This window comes from Salvelinus fontinalis, chromosome 12 (assembly GCF_029448725.1).
Source record: "Salvelinus fontinalis isolate EN_2023a chromosome 12, ASM2944872v1, whole genome shotgun sequence".
Lineage (NCBI taxonomy): Eukaryota > Metazoa > Chordata > Actinopteri > Salmoniformes > Salmonidae > Salvelinus > Salvelinus fontinalis.
Window position 1 is genome coordinate 55,600,074 of NC_074676.1, and position 24,508 is coordinate 55,624,581.

Below are 24,508 nucleotides of genomic sequence, written 5' to 3' on the forward strand. Positions count from 1 at the left end.
AGGAGGAGAGGGCACAGAGCAGGAGGAGAGGGCGCAGAGCAGGAGGAGAGGGCGCAGAGCAGGAGGAGAGGGCGCAGCGCAGGAGGAGAGGGCGCAGGAGGAGAGGGCGCAGAGCAGGAGGAGACAGCAGAGCAGGAGGAGAGGGCGCAGCGCAGGAGGAGAGGGCGCAGAGCAGGAGGAGACAGCAGAGCGCAGGAGGAGACAGCACAGCCAAGGGGCTGGCAGCATGCAGAGTGTAGTATAATCAGAGTCAGTCCTCCAGCAGCTCCCAGCACTACTTACGGCGTTTCATACCCTCACTGGTCTTTGTTCCGTCAGTAACATGCTGCTTGCGGATGCTGTCCTCGTCCGCCTTGCGGTCCCGGCCAGGACACGCACAGATCCTGGCCTCGAAGCAGCGACGACCAAGCACCTGACCACTAGGTGACAAGAGAAAGACAGACCAAGACTTTTTTACCATCTATGAAGAGGTGGGATCAAATACAAAATACCCAATATGGACATTCCCCCCCCAAAAAATGTTTTTCTTTCTTTTCATAAATCCCGTTTGGAAGATTCCCACTCCTGATTCCCGGGAATCCTCCAACTGTGGAAAGTGCCCAGAATATTGCAACCCTATTGTAGCCACTGACAACAAAACAACAAAATGTCTTACTCTCTGGCTTCCAGGGTGACGATGATGAGGATGGGGCGTCGGTTCATGCCTCCCACACAGCTGGAGTTACACATGAAGTTGTAGAGGATGGTGGTGAACTCTGTGCCCACCTGGAAGACGACGAGAACAGCAGGTCAAATGAATGGAAAAACCTCATAAACATAAATGATTTTAAAAGACTGAAGAAAATAAGTGTTCAGTGGTTGTAAAAACACAGTTAGTAAACATCTGGATATAACCACTGCTTTTTATATATATATGACAGTGGTAGTAGTGTGTTGAGTGTTTAGGCCAGAGCCGTTGAGGACACAGGTAGTAGTAGTACACACTATGGGCCCAGTAGGAGTGAGGAGCCGTTGAGGACACAGGTAGTAGTAGTACACACTATGGGCCCAGTAGGAGTGAGGGGCTGTTGAGGACACAGGTAGTAGTAGTACACACTATGGGCCCAGTAGGAGTGAGGGGCTGTTGAGGACACAGGTAGTAGTAGTACACACTATGGGCCCAGTAGGAGTGAGGGGCTGTTGAGGACACAGGTAGTAGTAGTACACACTATGGGCCCAGTAGGAGTGAGGGGCTGTTGAGGACACAGGTAGTAGTAGTACACACTATGGGCCCAGTAGGAGTGAGGGGCTGTTGAGGACACAGGTAGTAGTAGTACACACTATGGGGTGAGGGGCTGTTGAGGACACAGATAGTAGTAGTAGTACACACTATGGGGTGAGGGGCTGTTGAGGACACAGGTAGTAGTAGTACACACTATGGAGTGAGGGGCTGTTGAGGACACAGGTAGTAGTAGTACACACTATGGGGTGAGGGGCTGTTGAGGACACAGATAGTAGTAGTAGTACACACTATGGGGTGAGGGGCTGTTGAGGACACAGGTAGTAGTAGTACACACTATGGAGTGAGGGGCTGTTGAGGACACAGGTAGTAGTAGTACACACTATGGGCCCAGTAGGGGTGAGGGGCTGTTGAGGACACAGGTAGTAGTAGTACACACTATGGGCCCAGTAGGAGTGAGGGGCTGTTGAGGACACAGGTAGTAGTAGTACACACTATGGGCCCAGTAGGGGTGAGGGGCTGTTGAGGACACAGGTAGTAGTAGTACACACTATGGGCCCAGTAGGGGTGAGGGGCTGTTGAGGACACAGGTAGTAGTAGTACACACTATGGGCCCAGTAGGAGTGAGGGGCTGTTGAGGACACAGGTAGTAGTAGTACACACTATGGGCCCAGTAGGGGTGAGGGGCTGTTGAGGACACAGGTAGTAGTAGTACACACTATGGGCCCAGTAGGAGTGAGGGGCTGTTGAGGACACAGGTAGTAGTAGTACACACTATGGGCCCAGTAGGAGTGTTGAGGACACCAGCTGCTGGGCTGACTGTCACTGACTGATTGGATGAAGGGGTATGGGGGGGGGGGGGGGGGGGGGCAGTACGTGAGGATAGGCAGCTTTACAGAAGATCAGGGGCCCAGACTCTGCTGTGACCCCGTCTAAGACACGTAGGGTGTTGCAGACAGATAGACAGAGTGGTGGTTGTGACACTGTGATGACAGAGGGGACAGGGGTTGGAGACTGTCTGTCGCCAGGGCTGGGGGGGGCTTGGTGGTGATATGGGGGACAGGAGGGGGACAGACTGGACAGGGCTGACTCTACACTGCCTGGGTGGGGGGGGGGGGCTTGGTGGTGATATGGGGGACAGGAGGGGGACAGACTGGACAGGGCTGACTCTACACTGCCTGGGTGGGGGGGGGGGGGGGGGGGGGGGCTTGGTGGTGATATGGGGGACAGGAGGGGGACAGACTGGACAGGGCTGACTCTACACTGCCTCGGGGGGGGGGGGGGGGACGACACAGACTGGACAGGGCTGACTCTACACTGCCTGGGTGGGGGGCTTGGTGGTGATATGGGGGACAGGAGGGGGACAGACTGGACAGGGCTGACTCTACACTGCCTCGGGGGGGGGGGGGGGGGGGGGGGGGGGGGCTTGGGGGACAGACTGGACAGGGCTGACTCTACACTGCCTGGGGGGGGGGGGGGGGGCTTGGTGGTGATATGGGGGACAGGAGGGGGACAGACTGGACAGGGCTGACTCTACACTGCCTGGGTGGGGGGCTTGGTGGTGATATGGGGGACAGGAGGGGGACAGACTGGACAGGGCTGACTCTACACTGCCTGGGTGGGGGGGGGGGGGGGGGGGGGCTTGGTGGTGATATGGGGGACAGGAGGGGGACAGACTGGACAGGGCTGACTCTACACTGCCTCGGGGGGGGGGGGGGGGGGGGGGCTTGGGGGACAGGAGGGGGACAGACTGGACAGGGCTGACTCTACACTGCCTCGAGGGGGGGGGGGGGGCTTGGGGGACAGACTGGACAGGGCTGACTCTACACTGCCTGGGTGGGGGGGGGGGCTTGGTGGTGATATGGGGGACAGGAGGGGGACAGACTGGACAGGGCGGACTCTACACTACCTCGGGGGGGGGGGGCTTGGGGGACAGGAGGGGGACAGACTGGACAGGGCTGACTCTACACTGCCTGGGGGGGGGGGCTTGGGGGACAGACTGGACAGGGCTGACTCTACACTGCCTGGAGGGGGGGGGGGGCTTGGGGGACAGACTGGACAGGGCTGACTCTACACTGCCTGGGGGGGGGGGGGGGGGCTTGGTGGTGATATGGGGGACAGACTGGACAGGGCTGACTCTACACTGCCTGGAGGGGGGGGGGGGCTTGGGGGACAGACTGGACAGGGCTGACTCTACACTGCCTGGGTGGGGGGGGGGCGCTTGGTGGTGATATGGGGGACAGGAGGGGGACAGACTGGACAGGGCTGACTCTACACTGCCTGGGGGGGGGGTTTAAGGAGGGCAGACCGGGGAGTACTGTAGTCTACCTGGGGGGGTTGTAAGGAGGGGAGTACTGTAGTCTACCTGGGGGGGTTGTAAGGAGGGGAGTACTGTAGTCTACCTGGGGGGGTTGTAAGGAGGGGAGTACTGTAGTCTACCTGGGAAGGGTTGTAAGGAGGGCAGACAGGGGAGTGTACTGTAGACTACCTGGGGGGCTTGTAAAGAGGGGAGTACTGTAGCCTACCTGGGGGGGCTCGTAGGGGACCAGCACACTCTGACGGCCCGTGATGGAGTCCTCCAGATACTGAGAGTGGCTGTTACCCTCCACTCGGATCAGGTGACTGGGAGGGGCTATCTGACCTACAAAACACAAAATACCATAAGCTTATCAAATAGCAAAATACGCTGCATGTTCAGATCAGAGAAGATAAATAAGTGATCGATGGTTCATCAAAGGTAGTTGAGTTAATAACGTCATGATACAGGAAGCATCAGAGGTAAAGGTTAGTTAACGTCATGATACAGGAAGCATCAGAGAGGTAAAGGTTAGTTAACGTCATGATACAGGAAGCATCTGAGGTAAAGGTTAGTTAATAACATCATGATACAGGAAGCATCAGAGGTAAAGGTTAGTTAACGTCATGATACAGGAAGCATCTGAGGTAAAGGTTAGTTAATAACGTCATGATACAGGAAGCATCAGAGGTAAAGGTTAGTTAACGTCATGATACAGGAAGCATCTGAGGTAAAGGTTAGTTAATAACGTCATGGTAAAGGTTAGTTAATAACGTCATGGTAAAGGTTAGTTAATAACGTCATGGTAAAGGTTAGTTAATAACGTCATGATACAGGAAGCATCAGAGGTAAAGGTTAGTTAATAACATCATGGTAAAGGTTAGTTAACGTCATGATACAGGAAGCATCTGAGGTAAAGGTTAGTTAACGTCATGATACAGGAAGCATCTGAGGTAAAGGTTAGTTAACGTCATGATACAGGAAGCATCTGAGGTAAAGGTTAGTTAACGTCATGATACAGGAAGCATCTGAGGTAAAGGTTAGTTAACGTCATGATACAGGAAGCATCTGAGGTAAAGGTTAGTTAATAACGTCATGGTAAAGGTTAGTTAATAACGTCATGGTAAAGGTTAGTTAATAACGTCATGGTAAAGGTTAGTTAATAACGTCATGATACAGGAAGCATCAGAGGTAAAGGTTAGTTAATAACATCATGGTAAAGGTTAGTTAACGTCATGATACAGGAAGCATCTGAGGTAAAGGTTAGTTAACGTCATGATACAGGAAGCATCTGAGGTAAAGGTTAGTTAACGTCATGATACAGGAAGCATCTGAGGTAAAGGTTAGTTAACGTCATGATACAGGAAGCATCTGAGGTAAAGGTTAGTTAACGTCATGATACAGGAAGCATCTGAGGTAAAGGTTAGTTAACGTCATGATACAGGAAGCATCTGAGGTAAAGGTTAGTTAACGTCATGATACAGGAAGCATCTGAGGTAAAGGTTAGTTAATAACGTCATGATACAGGAAGCATCAGAGGTAAAGGTTAGTTAATAACATCATGATACAGGAAGCATCAGAGGTAAAGGTTAGTTAATAACGTCATGGTAAAGGTTAGTTAATAACGTCATGATACAGGAAGCATCAGAGGTAAAGGTTAGTTAATAACGTCATGATACAGGAAGCATCAGAGGTAAAGGTTAGTTAATAACATCATGGTAAAGGTTAGTTAATAACATCATGGTAAAGGTTAGTTAATAACATCATGGTAAAGGTTAGTTAATAACGTCATGGTAAAGGTTAGTTAATAACGTCATGGTAAAGGTTAGTTAATAACGTCATGGTAAAGGTTAGTTAATAACGTCATGGTAAAGGTTAGTTAATAACGTCATGGTAAAGGTTAGTTAATAACGTCATGGTAAAGGTTAGTTAACGTCATGATACAGGAAGCATCAGAGGTAAAGGTTAGTTAACGTCATGATACAGGAAGCATCTGAGGTAAAGGTTAGTTAATAACATCATGGTAAAGGTTAGTTAATAACGTCATGGTAAAGGTTAGTTAATAACGTCATGGTAAAGGTTAGTTAATAACGTCATGGTAAAGGTTAGTTAATAACGTCATGGTAAAGGTTAGTTAATAACGTCATGGTAAAGGTTAGTTAATAACGTCATGGTAAAGGTTAGTTAATAACGTCATGGTAAAGGTTAGTTAATAACGTCATGGTAAAGGTTAGTTAATAACGTCATGGTAAAGGTTAGTTAATAACGTCATGATACAGGAAGCATCTGAGGTAAAGGTTAGTTAATAACGTCATGATACAGGAAGCATCAGAGGTAAAGATTAGTTAATAACGTCATGGTAAAGGTTAGTTAATAACGTCATGGTAAAGGTTAGTTAATAACGTCATGGTAAAGGTTAGTTAATAACGTCATGATACAGGAAGCATCTGAGAGGGGTAACAAACCTTGATGCAGGCCTGTGATCCAAACCATTGGTAACTAAATGCTCACTGCAAGGAGCATTTCCTGAGAGATCAGTTAACTAACGGTCGCTAAACTCAAAACAGCAAAAAATATGTTGCATGTTCATATGTGACTCAACACCTATACGTGGGCTTAAAATGTCCAGAATAAGATGTTCTGTATTTTGCAGTTTATAAAACCATAATGTGTTATCAATGGTGTTTTAGGAGCATTTGAGAGACATAACTAACTCACCGTCGTTGAACTCCCGGCTGAGCTCGTGGTTGGGGCAGCGTTTGACCACCTCGGTGACGTGCTCTGCCTTCTTGTAAACGGGCATGGCTCTGATGACGGCGCCCTGCGGGGGGTTGGTCAGCACCTTGATCTGGATGGGACACGTCTTGGCGATCTGACAGTACAGCTTCTTCAGCTCTGTAGAGTACTGGAGAGACAGAGAGGACAGGTCAGGACTGGAGAGACAGAGAGGACAGGTCACTACTGGAGAGACAGAGAGGACAGGTCAGGACTGGAGAGACAGAGAGGACAGGTCAGTACTGGAGAGACAGAGAGGACAGGTCAGTACTGGAGAGACAGAGAGGACAGGTCAGTACTGGAGAGACAGAGAGGACAGGTCAGTACTGGAGAGACAGAGAGGACAGGTCAGTACTGGAGAGACAGAGAGGACAGGTCAGTACTGGAGAGACAGAGAGGACAGGTCAGTACTGGAGAGACAGAGAGGACAGGTCAGTACTGGAGAGACAGAGAGGACAGGTCACTACTGGAGAGAGAGAGAGGACAGGTCAGTACTGGAGAGACAGAGAGGACAGGTCAGTACTGGAGAGACAGAGAGGACAGGTCAGTACTGGAGAGACAGAGAGGACAGGTCAGGACTGGAGAGACAGAGAGGACAGGTCAGTACTGGAGAGACAGAGAGGACAGGTCAGTACTGGAGAGACAGAGAGGACAGGTCAGTACTGGAGAGACAGAGAGGACAGGTCAGTACTGGAGAGACAGAGAGGACAGGTCAGTACTGGAGAGACAGAGAGGACAGGTCAGTACTGGAGAGACAGAGAGGACAGGTCAGTACTGGAGAGACAGAGAGGACAGGTCACTACTGGAGAGACAGAGAGGACAGGTCAGTACTGGAGAGAGAGAGAGGACAGGTCAGTACTGGAGAGAGAGAGAGGACAGGTCAGTATTGGAGACAGAGAGAGGACAGGTCAGTACTGGAGAGACAGAGAGGACAGGTCAGTACTGGAGAGACAGAGAGGACAGGTCAGTACTGGAGAGACAGAGAGAGGACAGGTCAGTACTGGAGAGACAGAGAGGACAGGTCAGTACTGGAGAGACAGAGAGGACAGGTCAGTACTGGAGAGACAGAGAGGACAGGTCAGTACTGGAGAGACAGAGAGGACAGGTCAGTACTGGAGAGACAGAGAGGACAGGTCACTACTGGAGAGACAGAGAGGACAGGTCAGTACTGGAGAGAGAGAGGACAGGTCAGTACTGGAGAGACAGATAGGACAGGTCAGTACTGGAGAGACAGAGAGGACAGGTCAGTACTGGAGAGAGAGAGGACAGGTCAGTACTGGAGAGACAGAGAGGACAGGTCAGTACTGGAGAGACAGAGAGGACAGGTCAGTACTGGAGAGACAGAGAGGACAGGTCAGTACTGGAGAGACAGAGAGGACAGGTCAGTACTGGAGAGACAGAGAGGACAGGTCACTACTGGAGAGACAGAGAGGACAGGTCAGTACTGGAGAGACAGAGAGGTCAGGTCACTACTGGAGAGACAGAGAGGACAGGTCAGTACTGGAGAGACAGAGAGGACAGGTCAGTACTGGAGAGACAGAGAGGTCAGGTCACTACTGGAGAGACAGAGAGGACAGGTCAGTACTGGAGAGACAGAGAGGACAGGTCAGTACTGGAGAGACAGAGAGGACAGGTCAGTACTAGAGAGACAGAGAGGACAGGTCAGTACTGGATAGAGAGAGGACAGGTCAGTACTGGAGAGAGAGAGGACAGGTCAGTACTGGAGAGAGAGAGGACAGGTCAGTACTGGAGAGAGAGAGGACAGGTCAGTACTGGAGAGAGAGAGAGGACAGGTCAGTACTGGAGAGAGAGAGGACAGGTCAGTACTGGAGAGAGAGAGGACAGGTCAGTACTGGAGAGACAAAGAGGACAGGTCAGTACTGGAGAGACAAAGAGGACAGGTCACTACTGGAGAGACAGAGAGGACAGGTCAGTACTGGAGAGACAGAGAGGACAGGTCAGTACTGGAGAGACAGAGAGGACAGGTCAGTACTGGAGAGACAGAGAGGACAGGTCAGTACTGGAGAGACAGAGAGGACAGGTCAGTACTGGAGAGAGAGAGAGGACAGGTCAGTACTGGAGAGACAGAGAGGACAGGTCAGTACTGGAGAGACAGAGAGGACAGGTCAGTACTGGAGAGAGAGAGAGGACAGGTCAGTACTGGAGAGACAGAGAGGACAGGTCAGTACTGGAGAGAGAGAGAGGACAGGTCAGTACTGGAGAGAGAGAGAGGACAGGTCAGTACTGGAGAGACAGAGAGGTCAGTACTGGAGAGAGAGAGAGGACAGGTCAGTACTGGAGAGACAAAGAGGACAGGTCAGTACTGGAGAGACAAAGAGGACAGGTCAGTACTGGAGAGAGAGAGGACAGGTCAGTACTGGAGAGACAGAGAGGACAGGTCAGTACTGGAGAGACAGAGAGGACAGGTCAGTACTGGAGAGAGAGAGGACAGGTCAGTACTGGAGAGAGAGAGGACAGGTCAGTACTGGAGAGACAAAGAGGACAGGTCAGTACTGGAGAGACAAAGAGGACAGGTCAGTACTGGAGAGACAAAGAGGACAGGTCAGTACTGGAGAGACAGAGAGGACAGGTCAGTACTGGAGAGACAAAGAGGACAGGTCAGTACTGGAGAGAGAGAGAGGACAGGTCAGTACTGGAGAGACAAAGAGGACAGGTCAGTACTGGAGAGACAGAGAGGACAGGTCAGTACTGGAGAGAGAGAGAGGACAGGTCAGTACTGGAGAGAGACTACAGAGTTCAAAAGGTTCGATTCATAGACAAACCAATTCAAAAAAGGTCCCATTTTAAAATGTCAGGCCCAGGAGATAGTCGGGCCCGGGAGATAGTCGGGCCCGGGGGATAGTCGGGCCCGGGGGATAGTCGGGCCCGGGAGATAGTCGGGCCCGGGAGATAGTCGGGCCCGGGAGATAGTCGGGCCCGGGAGATAGTCGGGCCCGGGAGATAGTCGGGCCCGGGGGATAGTCGGGCCCGGGGGATAGTCGGGCCCGGGGGATAGTCGGGCCCGGGGGATAGTCGGGCCCGGGAGATAGTCGGGCCCGGGAGATAGTCGGGCCCGGGGGATAGTCGGGCCCGGGGGATAGTCGGGCCCGGGAGATAGTCGGGCCCGGGAGATAGTCGGGCCCGGGAGATAGTCGGGCCCGGGAGATAGTCGGGCCCGGGAGATAGTCGGGCCCGGGGGATAGTCGGGCCCGGGGGATAGTCGGGCCCGGGAGATAGTCGGGCCCGGGAGATAGTCGGGCCCGGGAGATAGTCGGGCCCGGGAGATAGTCGGGCCCGGCCGTCAAAACGAAGAACACAGTAAATACATGAATCCTCTGGAAATGGAATTCTGACCTTATAACCACATTTAATCAACACATTCTGACCTTCAAAACAAACCACAATCTGTAGCACAGAGGGTTAGAGAGGCCTGTGATTATGGCTCACATACACCTGAAACATGCTCTCTCACACACACTCATCAGACACACACACACTCACCCTTCATCAGACACACAAACACACACACTCTTCATCAGACACACACACACACACTCTTCATCAGACACACAAACACACACACACTCACTCTTCATCAGAGTGATGTGTGTGTCCGTGCGCGCTAGTGTGTGGGCAGGGTGACCATTTTGGTCGCATTAGCTCCTAGATATTTTGGGAGCACCAGTGCGACCAGAAATAAAAAAATCACCCAGGTAATAATGTAATGGTTGTAATGGTTGTAATAATGTAATGGTTGTAATAATGTAATAATGTAATAATGTAATGGTTGTAATGGTTGTAATAATGTAATAATGTAATGGTTGTAATGGTTGTAATAATGTAATGGTTGTAATAATGTAATAATGTAATGGTTGTAATGGTTGTAATAATGTAATGGTTGTAATAATGTAATAATGTAATGGTTGTAATGGTTGTAATAATGTAATAATGTAATGGTTGTAATGGTTGTAATAATGTAATAATGTAATGGTTGTAATGGTTGTAATGGTTGTAATGGTTGTAATAATGTAATAATGTAATGGTTGTAATGGTTGTAATAGTTGTAATGGTTGTAATAATGTAATGGTGTAATGGTTGTAATGGTTGTAATAATGTAATGGTTGTAATGGTTGTAATGGTTGTAATAGTTGTAATGGTTGTAATGGTTGTAATGGTTGTAATAGTTGTAATGGTTGTAATAGTTGTAATGGTTGTAATAATGTAATAGTTGTAATGGTTGTAATGGTTGTAATGGTGTAATGGTTGTAATAATGTAATGGTTGTAATAATGTAATAGTTGTAATGGTTGTAATGGTTGTAATAATGTAATGGTTGTAATGGTTGTAATGGTTGTAATAATGTAATGGTGTAATGGTTGTAATAATGTAATAGTTGTAATAGTTGTAATGGTTGTAATAATGTAATGGTGTAATGGTTGTAATAGTTGTAATGGTTGTAATGGTTGTAATAATGTAATGGTTGTAATGGTTGTAATAATGTAATAGTTGTAATAGTTGTAATGGTTGTAATAGTTGTAATGGTTGTAATGGTTGTAATGGTTGTAATGGTTGTAATGGTTGTAATGGTTGTAATAATGTAATGGTTGTAATGGTTGTAATAGTTGTAATGGTTGTAATAATGTAATGGTTGTAATGGTTGTAATGGTTGTAATAATGTAATGGTTGTAATAATGTAATGGTTGTAATGGTTGTAATAATGTAATGGTTGTAATGGTTGTAATGGTTGTAATAATGTAATGGTTGTAATAATGTAATAGTTGTAATGGTTGTAATAGTTGTAATAGTTGTAATAGTTGTAATAGTTGTAATGGTTGTAATAGTTGTAATGGTTGTAATAGTTGTAATGGTTGTAATAATGTAATGGTTGTAATAATGTAATGGTTGTAATAATGTAATGGTTGTAATGGTTGTAATGGTTGTAATGGTTGTAATGGTTGTAATGGTTGTAATGGTTGTAATAATGTAATGGTTGTAATGGTTGTAATGGTTGTAATGGTTGTAATGGTTGTAATGGTTGTAATGGTTGTAATGGTTGTAATAATGTAATGGTTGTAATGGTTGTAATAGTTGTAATGGTTGTAATAATGTAATGGTTGTAATGGTTGTAATGGTTGTAATAATGTAATGGTTGTAATAATGTAATGGTTGTAATGGTTGTAATGTAATGGTTGTAATGGTTGTAATGGTTGTAATAATGTAATGGTTGTAATAATGTAATAGTTGTAATGGTTGTAATAGTTGTAATAGTTGTAATAGTTGTAATGGTTGTAATAGTTGTAATGGTTGTAATAGTTGTAATGGTTGTAATAATGTAATGGTTGTAATAATGTAATGGTTGTAATAATGTAATGGTTGTAATGGTTGTAATGGTTGTAATGGTTGTAATGGTTGTAATGGTTGTAATGGTTGTAATGGTTGTAATGGTTGTAATAGTTGTAATAATGTAATGGTTGTAATGGTTGTAATAATGTAATGGTGTAATGGTTGTAATAATGTAATAGTTGTAATAGTTGTAATGGTTGTAATAATGTAATGGTTGTAATGGTTGTAATGGTTGTAATGGTTGTAATGGTTGTAATGGTTGTAATAATGTAATGGTGTAATGGTTGTAATAATGTAATGGTTGTAATAGTTGTAATGGTTGTAATAATGTAATGGTTGTAATGGTTGTAATGGTTGTAATAATGTAATGGTTGTAATGGTTGTAATGGTTGTAATGGTTGTAATAATGTAATGGTGTAATGGTTGTAATGGTTGTAATGGTTGTAATGGTTGTAATGGTTGTAATGGTTGTAATAATGTAATGGTTGTAATGGTTGTAATGGTTGTAATGGTTGTAATAATGTAATGGTGTAATGGTTGTAATAATGTAATGGTTGTAATAGTTGTAATGGTTGTAATAATGTAATGGTTGTAATGGTTGTAATGGTTGTAATAATGTAATGGTTGTAATGGTTGCAATGGTTGTAATGGTTGCAATGGTTGCAATGGTTGTAATGGTTGTAATGGTTGTAATGGTTGTAATGGTTGTAATAATGTAATGGTTGTAATGGTTGTAATGGTTGTAATAGTTGTAATGGTTGTCTCAGACTGCCCTGGAGGGAAAGATAACAGCAGATTTTGTTCAATCCAAAGCCTAAAGAAGATGAAAAGTAATGCATCAGTCATTTGTAACTTTACCAGTGCATCAGTCATTTGTATTTCTTGCAACTTTCTGAAGACGAAAACGACAAGGGATTAGCCAGTTAGCAAGTCATTTCTAAAAGGCTTTCCCAGAAAACTTTCCCAAATTAAATGTTAACCGCAAAGTAGTCTTACCTGATAGAAAATGATACATCATGATGATTTGTATCAAATCAGGTGCTATTGCCCAGTACAGAAACACCACCAGTCAAAACACCAGTCTCTTGAGGTGTACTATTGAAATTAGAACATCCAATTTCGTTGTTTTTCTATAATAAAATCAAAAAAGGTGTGATTTTTGAGAAAGAAAACAGGGGAAATCCCAAACCTGGCTGGTAGATTTGATCATCTTCTACCGGCCACAGTGGCTGGCGGAACAAACGGTTTGGCCCAGTTCTTAAACCACGTACGTGGGTCGTTCCAAAACCAGTCCTGTTACCTCAGCTAGTTAACAGCCTGGTAACTTTACCAGTACATCAGTCATGTTACCTCAGCTAGTTAACAACCTGGTAACTTTACCAGTACATCTAAACATCAGTCATGTTACCTCAACTAGTTAACAACCTGGTAACTTTACCAGTACATCAGTCATGTTACCTCAGCTAGTTAACAGCCTGGTAACTTTACTAGAACATCAGTCATGTTACCTCAGCTAGTTAACAGCCTGGTAACTTTACCATTACATCTAAACATCAGTCATGTTACCTCAGCTAGTTAACAACCTGGTAACTTTACCATTACATCTAAACATCAGTCATGTTACCTCAGCTAGTTAACAGCCTGGTAACTTTACTAGAACATCAGTCATGTTACCTCAGCTAGTTAACAACCTGGTAACTTTACTAGTACATCAGTCATGTTACCTCAGCTAGTTAACAACCTGGTAACTTTACTAGTACATCTAAACATCAGTCATGTTACCTCAGCTAGTTAACAACCTGGTAACTTTACCATTACATCTAAACATCAGTCATGTTACCTCAGCTAGTTAACAACCTGGTAACTTTACCATTACATCTAAACATCAGTCATGTTACCTCAGCTAGTTAACAACCTGGTAACTTTACTAGTACATCAGTCATGTTACCTCAGCTAGTTAACAACCTGGTAACTTTACTAGTACATCAGTCATGTTACCTCAGCTAGTTAACAACCTGGTAACTTTACTAGAACATCAGTCCTGTTACCTCAGCTAGTTAACAACCTGGTAACTTTACCAGTACATCAGTCATGTTACCTCAGCTAGTTAACAACCTGGTAACTTTACCAGTACATCAGTCATGTTACCTCAGCTAGTTAACAGCCTGGTAACTTTACCAGTACATCAGTCATGTTACCTCAGCTAGTTAACAACCTGGTAACTTTACCAGTACATCTAAACATCAGTCATGTTACCTCAGCTAGTTAACAACCTGGTAACTTTACTAGAACATCAGTCATGTTACCTCAGCTAGTTAACAACCTGGTAACTTTACTAGTACATCTAAACATCAGTCATGTTACCTCAGCTAGTTAACAACCTGGTAACTTTACCATTACATCTAAACATTTGGGGGCACAGAAAGAAAGGAGAACGGATAACTTCTTTAGAAGATCAATGATTATAGCGATGAATGAATGATTGATCTCTTACATGTTATCATTCAAACTTGACACTCTTAAAGAGACAGTGTAGAATTTAAATGTAGTGCATCTCAATAAGGGTAGTGCTTTTAAAACAATGTAGAAACATTTTAACACAAATGACTTTATTTAATTTCAACATTTTAGCTTTGTATAATTAAACATGGTAATGTTGAGCCCTAACCATTTCCTCCTGAGGCGCTGACTTGCTGCGCCCTCGACAACTACTGTGATTATTATTATCTGACCCTGCTGGTCATCTATGAACATTTGAACATCTTGGCCATGTTCTGTTATAATCTCCACCCGGCACAGCCAGAAGAGGACTGGCCACCCCTCATAGTCATGGTTCCTCTCTAGGTTTCTTCCTAGGTTTTGGCCTTTCTAGGGAGTTTTTTCCTAGCCACCGTGCTTCTACACCTGCATTGCTTGCTGTTTGGGGTTTTCGGCTGGGTTTCTGTACAGCACTTTGAGATATCAGCTGATGTAAGAAGGGCTCTATAAATACATTTGATGTGTGTGTGTTCGATGGGACACACCTAGTGTCTCTTGGTAAGGTGGGCTCCGGAGCAGCAGCCAGGCTCTTCTGAGGAATGGTGCCATAAAATGGACCCCTGTCCCTCCAGGGACAATTTAATTAGCCCTCCTTTAAAAAGAAAAACTGTCCCTCCCTTAACGCTGGGCTTGGATATCATGTTTCATCTTCAATACATGGGGACACGACACGGCGTTGCAAATTTGATGGCCAAGACGGGCAGAGGTTCCTCGTATCGTCCGTGTCTCAATCCAACTACGACACTCATCGAGCGTTTCGTCATGAATCTTCGATGAGTCTTCCTGACTCTTACTGTAGAGGTCAGAGGTGGTTGTCACAATAACATCCCTTTTTCACCACCACCACCACCACCACTACCTGGCTGACACAGCATCTGACTAATCAGAGTCACAGACCGCAGGAATGGAAGTTTCCTCACTGAAAGATTTGTCATTCACAATGCTATGGTGCTTCCTAGCTAACGGGACACTGTGGTTTCCTGCCTAACTGCACAGTAAGAAAGAGAAAGACCATCAGAAAGAAAATATTCAGCTGATTCTTCCATTACCATACTTACTCAGATCCCTCATATTGCTGTCTCTACCTTCTTGCCCGTTTGTGCTGTTGTCTGTGCCCAATGTTTGTACCATGTTTTGTGTTGCTGCCATGTTGTGTTGCTACCATGCTGTGTTGTCATGTGTTGCTGCCATGTTGTCTTAGGTCTCTCTTTATGTAGTGTTGTCTCTCTTGTCGTGATGTGTGTTTTGTCCTATATTTTTCTTTTTAAATCCCAGGCCCCCGTCCTCGTTGAAGGCCTTTTGTTAAGCCGTCATTGTAAATATGAATTTGTACTTAACTGACTTGCCTCGTTAAATAAAAGGTTTTAAAAAAATATATATTATTACGTCCCCAATGGCCCCCTATATAGTGCACTACTTTAGATCAGAGCTCTAAAGTAGTGCACTATATATAGGGAATGTGGGGGGCTATGTGGGATACGCCCAGTGTGTAAATCCCTCCAGTGAAGAGAACGTGATGGAAAAACCCAGAAGGAAAACTTTGCCTGTCAGGTTCACTTCTGTTCTGAAGGGGTAAAAAGTCCTGAGAAGATTGTCCCGGGGCGGTGTTCACTGCTCTAGAACAATGTTACATTAAATTCCATCTCTATTAAGTTGTGTTCCAGTGAAAAAAAGGAGCCCATCCCAGCAGCTGTCTCACTTGTAATATTATTACACAATCTAGCTTTTACTTGGCAAGGATACGTCTCCTCTCTTCTCCGTGCCAGGACGATCCCTCTAGCTAGCACTCCCTTTCCTTTCATCAAGAGTAGCTCCTCCAACACACATACACACATGAGAGAGAGAGACAGAGGGAATGAGAGAGACAGAGAGACCGAGAGAAAGAATGAGAGAGAGACCAAGAGAATGAGAGAGAGACATATGCTAATGCCATAAAAGGGGAGAATAATTTCAAAACTACCCATTCATTTTGCTAAGGGCAAACAGATATGAAACATAACGGTGACAGGTAGCCTAGTGGTTAGAGGAGGGAGGCAGGTAGCCTAGTGGTTAGAGGAGGGAGGCAGGTAGCCTAGTGGTTAGAGGAGGGAGGCAGGTAGCCTAGTGGTTAGAGGAGGGAGGCAGGTAGCCTAGTGGTTAGAGGGGGGAGGCAGGTAGCCTAGTGGTTAGAGGGGGGAGACAGGTAGCCTAGTGGTTAGAGGAGGGAGGCAGGTAGCCTAGTGGTTAGAGGAGGGAGGCAGGTAGCCTAGTGGTTAGAGGAGGGAGGCAGGTAGCCTAGTGGTTAGAGGAGGGAGGCAGGTAGCCTAGTGGTTAGAGGAGGGAGGCAGGTAGCCTAGTGGTTAGAGGAGGGAGGCAGGTAGCCTAGTGGTTAGAGGAGGGAGGCAGGTAGCCTAGTGGTTAGAGGAGGGAGGCAGGTAGCCTAGTGGTTAGAGGAGGGAGGCAGGTAGCCTAGTGGTTAGAGGAGGGAGGCAGGTAGCCTAGTGGTTAGAGGAGGGAGGCAGGTAGCCTAGTGGTTAGAGGAGGGAGGCAGGTAGCTTAGTGGTTAGAGCGTTGGACTAGTAACCGAAAGGTTGGTGGATTGAATCCCTGAGCTGACAAGGTAAAAATCTGTCGTTCTGCCCCTGAACAAGGCAGTTAACCCACTGTTCCTAGGCCAGTTAACCCACTGTTCCTAGACCGTCATTGTAAAATAAGAATTTGTTCTTAACCGACTTGCCTAGTTTAAATAAAGGTTAAATAAATAAACCATTCAGTATCTGCCACCATCAAGGCAGAAGACAATAGTTGTTGAAGACGGCTGACATACTGTAGGTTAACACACTGCCACTCAGATAAACCATCCCAGGCCTCAAGCCACAAACTTTGGGCAACTATGTGCTACTGGCGTTGTGTTTGCTAAGAAGCTGCTGCTGAAAGGCACACACACACACACACACACACACACACACACACACACACACACACACACACACACACACACACACACACACACACACACACACACAGTGGCCCTCCTCTCCCAGGAAGGGTGCACTACTCTCATGTATTACTATGTAATTACACGGGTAGAAACACTGATAACACAATACATAGCTGGTTAAATCCCAAATGGTATCCTATTGCCTACACAGTGCACTACCCATAAGGCTCTGGTCTAAAGTAGTGCACTATATAGGGAATAGGGTGTCATAGGGCCCTGGTCAAAAGTAGTACACTATGTAGGGAATAGGGTGGCATTTGGAACAAAGATAAAAGGTGCTACATTTAAATGTCCTAGCATGCTGCCCTATGTGGAAGATAGGTGACTTGCAACAGCACTAGACTGCATTCAGAACAAATGTCCCCTCGTTTCCTGTAACGTGGCGGAGACTCGCGCTTCCAGCCTTTCACTTTCAAACAGCTGGTTAAAAGGTGATGTGTTGTGACTGATGAAGATATTTCACAGCGATGTAGATGGTACAATCACTCGCTAGCCCTCTATTCCGTGCTCGTTTTCTCACATCTGTTATTAGGAGAACAGTGTAGAATTTTAGTAAACCCAGGAAATGACAAGAGCGATTTCTCCATTGGCCACTTGACCCGATTTCCACTAGATAACACAGCCACAGAGTCAGAACAGCTTTCCCAATTTGACAACAGATGCCGCAACAGATTCTCTCCTGCGGGAGAAATATCACAGCCAATCACAACACTGGTGGGTAAGTAACACTGTGAAACACCATCATTACACTATTATTGCAGATTTATTATGGACATTTTCTGAAATTACAACGCACATTTCTAAAATGCTCTGGGAGAACCAGTTAGCATGAGTATATAGCTCCACAGGCAGACACACAGACAGACACACACACAAGCAGACAGACAGACACACAGACAGACAGGTAGACAGACAGGCAGACACACAGACAAGCAGACACAGACAGGCAGACACACAGACAGATACACACAAGCAGACAGGTAGACACACACACAGGCAGGCAGACACACACAGAAGCAGACAGACAGACAGGCAGAGTCATTCACTATAGTTGACTACTCAGATAGGCTTGACAAGGAGTCAACAGAGAGAAAAAATGGGAGCGTTGTGTTCTTTTCAATGAATACAAAGACTAAGCTTCCTTGCCTGTGGTTGGTAGGTGACTTCGTGTTGTTTTATCAAGTAAAGAGACAAAAAAAAAACGTGATTTGTTGAAGCTGATAAATTACATTCTTTAGAAAAGCCACCCAGGCCCTGGTCCTTCCTGACACCAAAGAAAAGCCAGCCAGGCCCTGGTCCTTCCTGACACCAAAGAAAAGCCAGCCAGGCCCTGGTCCTTCCTGACACTAAAGAAAAGCCAGCCAGGCCCTGGTCCTTCCTGACACCAAAGAAAAGCCAGCCAGGCCCTCGTCCTTCCTGACACTAAAGAAAAGCCAGCCAGGCCCTCGTCCTTCCTGACACCAAAGAAAAGCCAGCCAGGCCCTGGGTCCTTCCTGACACCAAAGAAAAGCCAGCCAGGCCCTCGTCCTTCCTGACACCAAAGAAAAGCCAGCCAGGCCCTGGGTCCTTCCTGACACCAAAGAAAAGCCAGCCAGGCCCTGGGTCCTTCCTGACACCAAAGAAAAGCCAGCCAGGCCCTCGTCCTTCCTGACACCAAAGAAAAGCCAGCCAGGCCCTGGGTCCTTCCTGACACCAAAGAAAAGCCAGCCAGGCCCTGGGTCCTTCCTGACACCAAAGAAAAGCCAGCCAGGCCCTGGGTCCTTCCTGACACCAAAGAAAAGCCAGCCAGGCCCTGGGTCCTTCCTGACACCAAAGAAAAGCCAGCCAGGCCCTGGTCCTTCCTGACACTAAAGAAAAGCCAGCCAGGCCCTCGTCCTTCCTGACACCAAAGAAAAGCCAGCCAGGCCCTCGTCCTTCCTGACACCAAAGAAAAGCCAGCCAGGCCCTGGGTCCTTCCTGACACCAAAGAAAAGCCAGCCAGGCCCTCGTCCTTCCTGACACCAAAGAAAAGCCAGCCAGGCCCTCGTCCTTCCTGACACCAAAGAAAAGCCAGCCAGGCCCTGGTCCTTCCTGACACCAAAGAAAAGCCAGCCAGGCCCTGGTCCTTCCTGACACCAAAGAAAAGCCAGCCAGACCCTCGTCCTTCCTGACACCAAAGAAAAGCCAGCCAGGCCCTCGTCCTTCCTGACACCAAAGAAAAGCCAGCCAGGCCCTCGTCCTTCCTGACACCAAAGAAAAGCCAGCCAGGCCCTCGTCCTACCTGACACCAAAGAAAAGCCAGCCAGGCCCTCGTCCTTCCTGACACCAAAGAAAAGCCAGCCAGACCCTCGTCCTTCCTGACACCAAACATTATTCCTGCGAGACACACCAGCTGTGTGCACCAGGTAGATATAGTGGATGGAAAAAAGAGCCTGGATTCACTGTAACGCCAGAGGACAACAGCAATGTGTGATTATGAGACATCCTGTATATTTCAAATGGTTGAAACGTGCATTTATGCACATTCATTAGCCTACTGAAGACACATGTACAGTGCAGCATGCCTGCATAACTGTGTGTGTGTGTGTGTGTGTGTGTGTGTGTGTGTGTGTGTGTGTGTGTGTGTGTGTGTGTGTGTGTGTGTGTGTGTGTGTGTGAGAGTCTACTCCGTCTCTCACCAGAGGTACTCCAACCCAACACTCCCAACACACACACAAACAGACTGTTCTCCTCCCAGCAACACGTCTCAGGTACAGGTTGAGACAGGCACACAGCCATAGCGTTCCTTCCTCAGCCCCGGTGGCTGCGGGCGCACGCCAAATCAAGTCCTGACAGAGCTGGGCCTTAAACAAGCAGGGCTTGGCGCCTCCAGTCTTGTCCTCTTCATGCTTGACAGGTTACATCATGTCTTCAGCAGTTTCTCACTAACCTTCTCAAATCTTTAAAAAAAAAAAAAAAATGCAAAATGGAGGGGTTTGTATTTTATTTTCTCTCCGGGGGAAAAATCCCTCGTCTCTTGTTGAAGAAGAAACTACAGGATAGAACATTTAAGGTGATAAAACATATCCTCCTTATTAGTGGTTTTTCATCACGTGTTTTGGAAGACATATTTCTAAAAACATATCTAGAAGACAAAAAGTACCTGTATATGTGTTACAAAGATAGTTTGGGAAGCAGGGCCCCCGAAAGGTAGCTCTTATCAAGGACATCAATGTACAAAAAAAAATCTCTGCAAGGATTGTACAAACATATGATACTGCCATTGGTCCCAGGTGTCCGGGTGACGTGGTACTGGCATGTGACATGTTTATCTAGCCAAATCTGGGATGGTGGCCAGGGATAAGCATCTGTCACTCTTGGGATTAGCCAATTCATTTTTTTCAGAGCTACAGTTTAAACAACCAAACAACATCTCTGTGATAAAAGTAATGAGCTTGACTACATCTGCAAAAGAGTATCAGCACATCAACTGCTGTGTGGAGGAATGGACAGATTTTCCCTGTGTTCAAAAGTTGGGCCCCTAACAGCTGATGTGTTGTCCTGTGATCTGAGTTGGGCCCCTAACAGCTGATGTGTTGTCCTGTGATCTGAGTTGGGCCCCTAACAGCTGATGTGTTGTCCTGTGATCTGAGTTGGGCCCCTAACAGCTGATGTGTTGTCCTGTGATCTGAGTTGGGCCCCTTAACAGCTGATGTGTTGTCCTGTGATCTGAGTTGGGCCCCTAACAGCTGATGTGTTGTCCTGTGATCTGAGTTGGGCCCCTAACAGCCAATGTGTTGTTCTGTGATCTGAGTTGAGCCCCTAACAGCTGATGTGTTGTTCTGTGATCTGAGTTGGGCCCCTAACAGCTGATGTGTTGTCCTGTGATCTGAGTTGGGCCCCTAACAGCTGATGTGTTGTCCTGTGATCTGAGTTGGGCCCCTAACAGCTGATGTGTTGTCCTGTGATCTGAGTTGGGCCCCTTAACAGCTGATGTGTTGTCCTGTGATCTGAGTTGGGCCCCTAACAGCTGATGTGTTGTCCTGTGATCTGAGTTGGGCCCCTAACAGCCAATGTGTTGTTCTGTGATCTGAGTTGAGCCCCTAACAGCTGATGTGTTGTTCTGTGATCTGAGTTGGGCCCCTAACAGCTGATGTGTTGTCCTGTGATCTGAGTTGGGCCCCTAACAGCTGATGTGTTGTCCTGTGATCTGAGTTGGGCCCCTAACAGCTGATGTGTTGTCCTGTGATCTGAGTTGGGCCCCTAACAGCTGATGTGTTGTCCTGTGATCTGAGTTGGGCCCCTTAACAGCTGATGTGTTGTCCTGTGATCTGAGTTGGGCCCCTAACAGCTGATGTGTTGTCCTGTGATCTGAGTTGGGCCCCTAACAGCCAATGTGTTGTTCTGTGATCTGAGTTGAGCCCCTAACAGCTGATGTGTTGTTCTGTGATCTGAGTTGGGCCCCTAACAGCTGATGTGTTGTCCTGTGATCTGAGTTGGGCCCCTAACAGCTGATGTGTTGTCCTGTGATCTGAGTTGGGCCCCTAACAGCTGATGTGTTGTCCTGTGATCTGAGTTGGGCCCCTAACAGCTGATGTGTTGTCCTGTGATCTGAGTTGGGCCCCTAACAGCTGATGTGTTGTCCTGTGGTCTGAGTTGGGCCCCTAACAGCTGATGTGTTGTTCTGTGATCTGAGTTGGGCCCCTAACAGCTGATGTGTTGTTCTGTGATCTGAGTTGGGCCCCTAACAGCTGATGTGTTGTCCTGTGATCTGAGTTGGGCCCCTAACAGCTGATGTGTTGTCCTGTGATCTGAGTTGGGCCCCTAACAGCTGATGTGTTGTCCTGTGATCTGAGTTGGGCCCCTAACAGTAGATGTGTTGTCCTGTGGTCTGAGTTGGGCCCCTAACAGCTGATGTGTCTATAAATACATTTTAAATAAATTTTAAGAAAGTTAATTTGCTGCATTTCTATAGAATTTTAAAACTAAAACTCAAAAATTATATTTGGAGAACATCAACAACAACAAAAAAGGACAAGACCCCAGACATGATCACCTTGGCTACTGTATCTCCAATCCCCTCAGTCCGTCTGCAACCACACAGCCTTTTAGCTGTACAATTAGCCGCTACACATAAACTCACATTTTAACATGAGTTTACAATTGGCTCATTCATCCCCCCTCCTCTCCCCTGTAACTATTCACCAGGTCGTTGCTGTAAATGAGAACGTGTTCTCAGTCAATTTACCTGGTAAAATAACGGATAAATAAAAATAAATAAATATTTACAAATGTAACGCCGCACCGGGATTACAAACTATAATTTAATACATACAGAGGGGCGTGTTAGCAGAAAAACTATTTTATTAACAAAAGATTGAGAAAATAAATAGAAAATACGTTAGTTTTACATAACTTTTTGTTGCAGTTTCACAGCAAATTTCCAGCAATTCTACACATTTTGCCATGACTTATGCCATGTTCATACGATATCTAGGTGAATGGCTCACAAAATCAATGGGGGGGCCCCTGGAGTTTTTTAATTACATTATTTATGACCGAGGTCCGGGGCTCGTGTCCTCATATGTAGCTATGGCCCTGGCCGCTGGGTAATCTGGGTAATCTCTATAGCAGTGTCCATTATAGCCTGGGTAACCTCTATAGCAGTGTCCATTATAGCCTGGGTAACCTCTATAGCAGTGTCCAGTATAGCCTGGGTAACCTCTATAGCAGTGTTCCATTATAGCCTGGGTAACCTCTATAGCAGTGTTCCATTATAGCCTGGGTAACCTCTATAGCAGTGTTCCATTATAGCCTGGGTAACCTCTATAGCAGTGTTCCATTATAGCCCGGGGATCCTCTATAGCAGTGTTCCATTATAGCCTGGGTAACCTCCTATTGCTCAGGGAAGAAAACATGCTCAATAATAATAAAAACCGGTTTGAAAAACGGGCCTTTTCCAGACTGCAGCATTAATCGAAAAATCATTTCCTTATCTTTTAAATAATGTCCTTATCTTTTAAACCCTGTCTTTCTTCCCCCTTCTTCCAGCTACGTTTCCCAGCTGTATGTTTGAGGGCTTGCGTCTCTCTGTGTTCGGGGCGAGTCTAGACAGGCTCGTTGACATAAACAAGTCTCAGCCCCATCTCTCTAAGACACCGGGACGAGCCCTGGCCCTGCAGATGTTCCCGGAGACAGGTTGGGTCTTGCCCAGGAACACTCTTCTCTTTTGAACGGTTGGTGCTCTGAGAGGGCTCTCCTCCTGCGGCACAATGCGAGACGCCACGGCAGTCGAGAGCGAAAGATCAACTCCCTCGGAACAAAGACGGAGAGACACACACACACACACACCTCTCTCGCTCCTCCCGTGCAAGAGCGCAGGGTTCAGCAGAGAGGCACACAGTATTTCCACAGTATTTCCACAGTATTTCCTCTCTCCAGGTCCTCAATCCATTACAGTAATCCCCCCCCCCCCCCCCCAGCTCTATACAGGCCAAACCATCACATTCCTCCACTCTACCAGAGACCAAGAATGTGGTTCAAATGGCTCCCTATTCCCTGTGTAGTGCACTACTTTTTTTTAAATCAGGGCAACAGTTAAAAGTAGTGCACTACACAGGGAATATGGTGCCATTTGGTACGCAGACCTAGCCTACCTGGTGGCAGGTAATACACTAGACAAACCCCACCCCACTCTGTTCAACCTCACACTAGACAAACCTCACCCCACTCTGTTCAACCTCACACTAGACAAACCCCGCCCCACTCTGTTCAACCTCACACTAGACAAACCCCGCCCCACTCTGTTCAACCTCACACTAGACAAACCCAGCCTTACGCTGTTCAACCTCACACTAGACAAACCCCGCCCCACTCTGTTCAACCTCACACTAGACAAATCCCACCTCACCGCTGTTCAACCTCACACTAGACAAACCCTACCTCACGCTGTTCAACCTCACACTAGACAAACCCCACCTCACACTCTGTTCAACCTCACACTAGACAAACCCCGCCCCATTCTGTTCAACCTCACACTAGACAAACCCCACCTCACTCTGTTCAACCTCACACTAGACAAACCCCACCCCATTCTGTTCAACCTCACACTAGACAAACCCCATCCCACTCTGTTCAAACTCACACTAGACAAACCCCGCCTCACTCTGTTCAACCTCACACTAGACAAACCCCGCCCCACTCTGTTCAACCTCACACTAGACAAACCCCGCCTCACTCTGTTCAACCTCACACTAGACAAACCCCACCCCACGCTGTTCAACCTCACACTAGACAAACCCCACCCCACTCTGTTCAACCTCACACTAGACAAACCCAGCCTTACGCTGTTCAACCTCACACTAGACAAACCCCACCCCACTCTGTTCAACCTCACACTA

At 46.7% G+C, this 24,508-nt stretch overlaps 1 protein-coding gene across 6 annotated transcripts in view; it reads right to left on the minus strand.

The window, feature by feature from the left end:
• Nucleotides 1–24,508, minus strand: part of tp63 (tumor protein p63) — a 125,833-nt gene that overhangs the window by 27,314 nt on the left and 74,011 nt on the right. For 4 of the 6 annotated variants that reach the window (XM_055941131.1, XM_055941129.1, XM_055941133.1 and 1 more), the window contains 4 exons: nt 6,234–6,420; nt 3,745–3,860; nt 656–765; nt 283–419 (listed from right to left, as the gene is read on the minus strand). In XM_055941131.1, the coding sequence (XP_055797106.1) occupies nt 283–419; nt 656–765; nt 3,745–3,860; nt 6,234–6,420 (550 nt within the window). The remainder of the gene's footprint in view (nt 1–282; nt 420–655; nt 766–3,744; nt 3,861–6,233; nt 6,421–24,508) is intronic. The other 2 variants (XM_055941132.1, XM_055941130.1) reach the window with 1 other exon arrangement.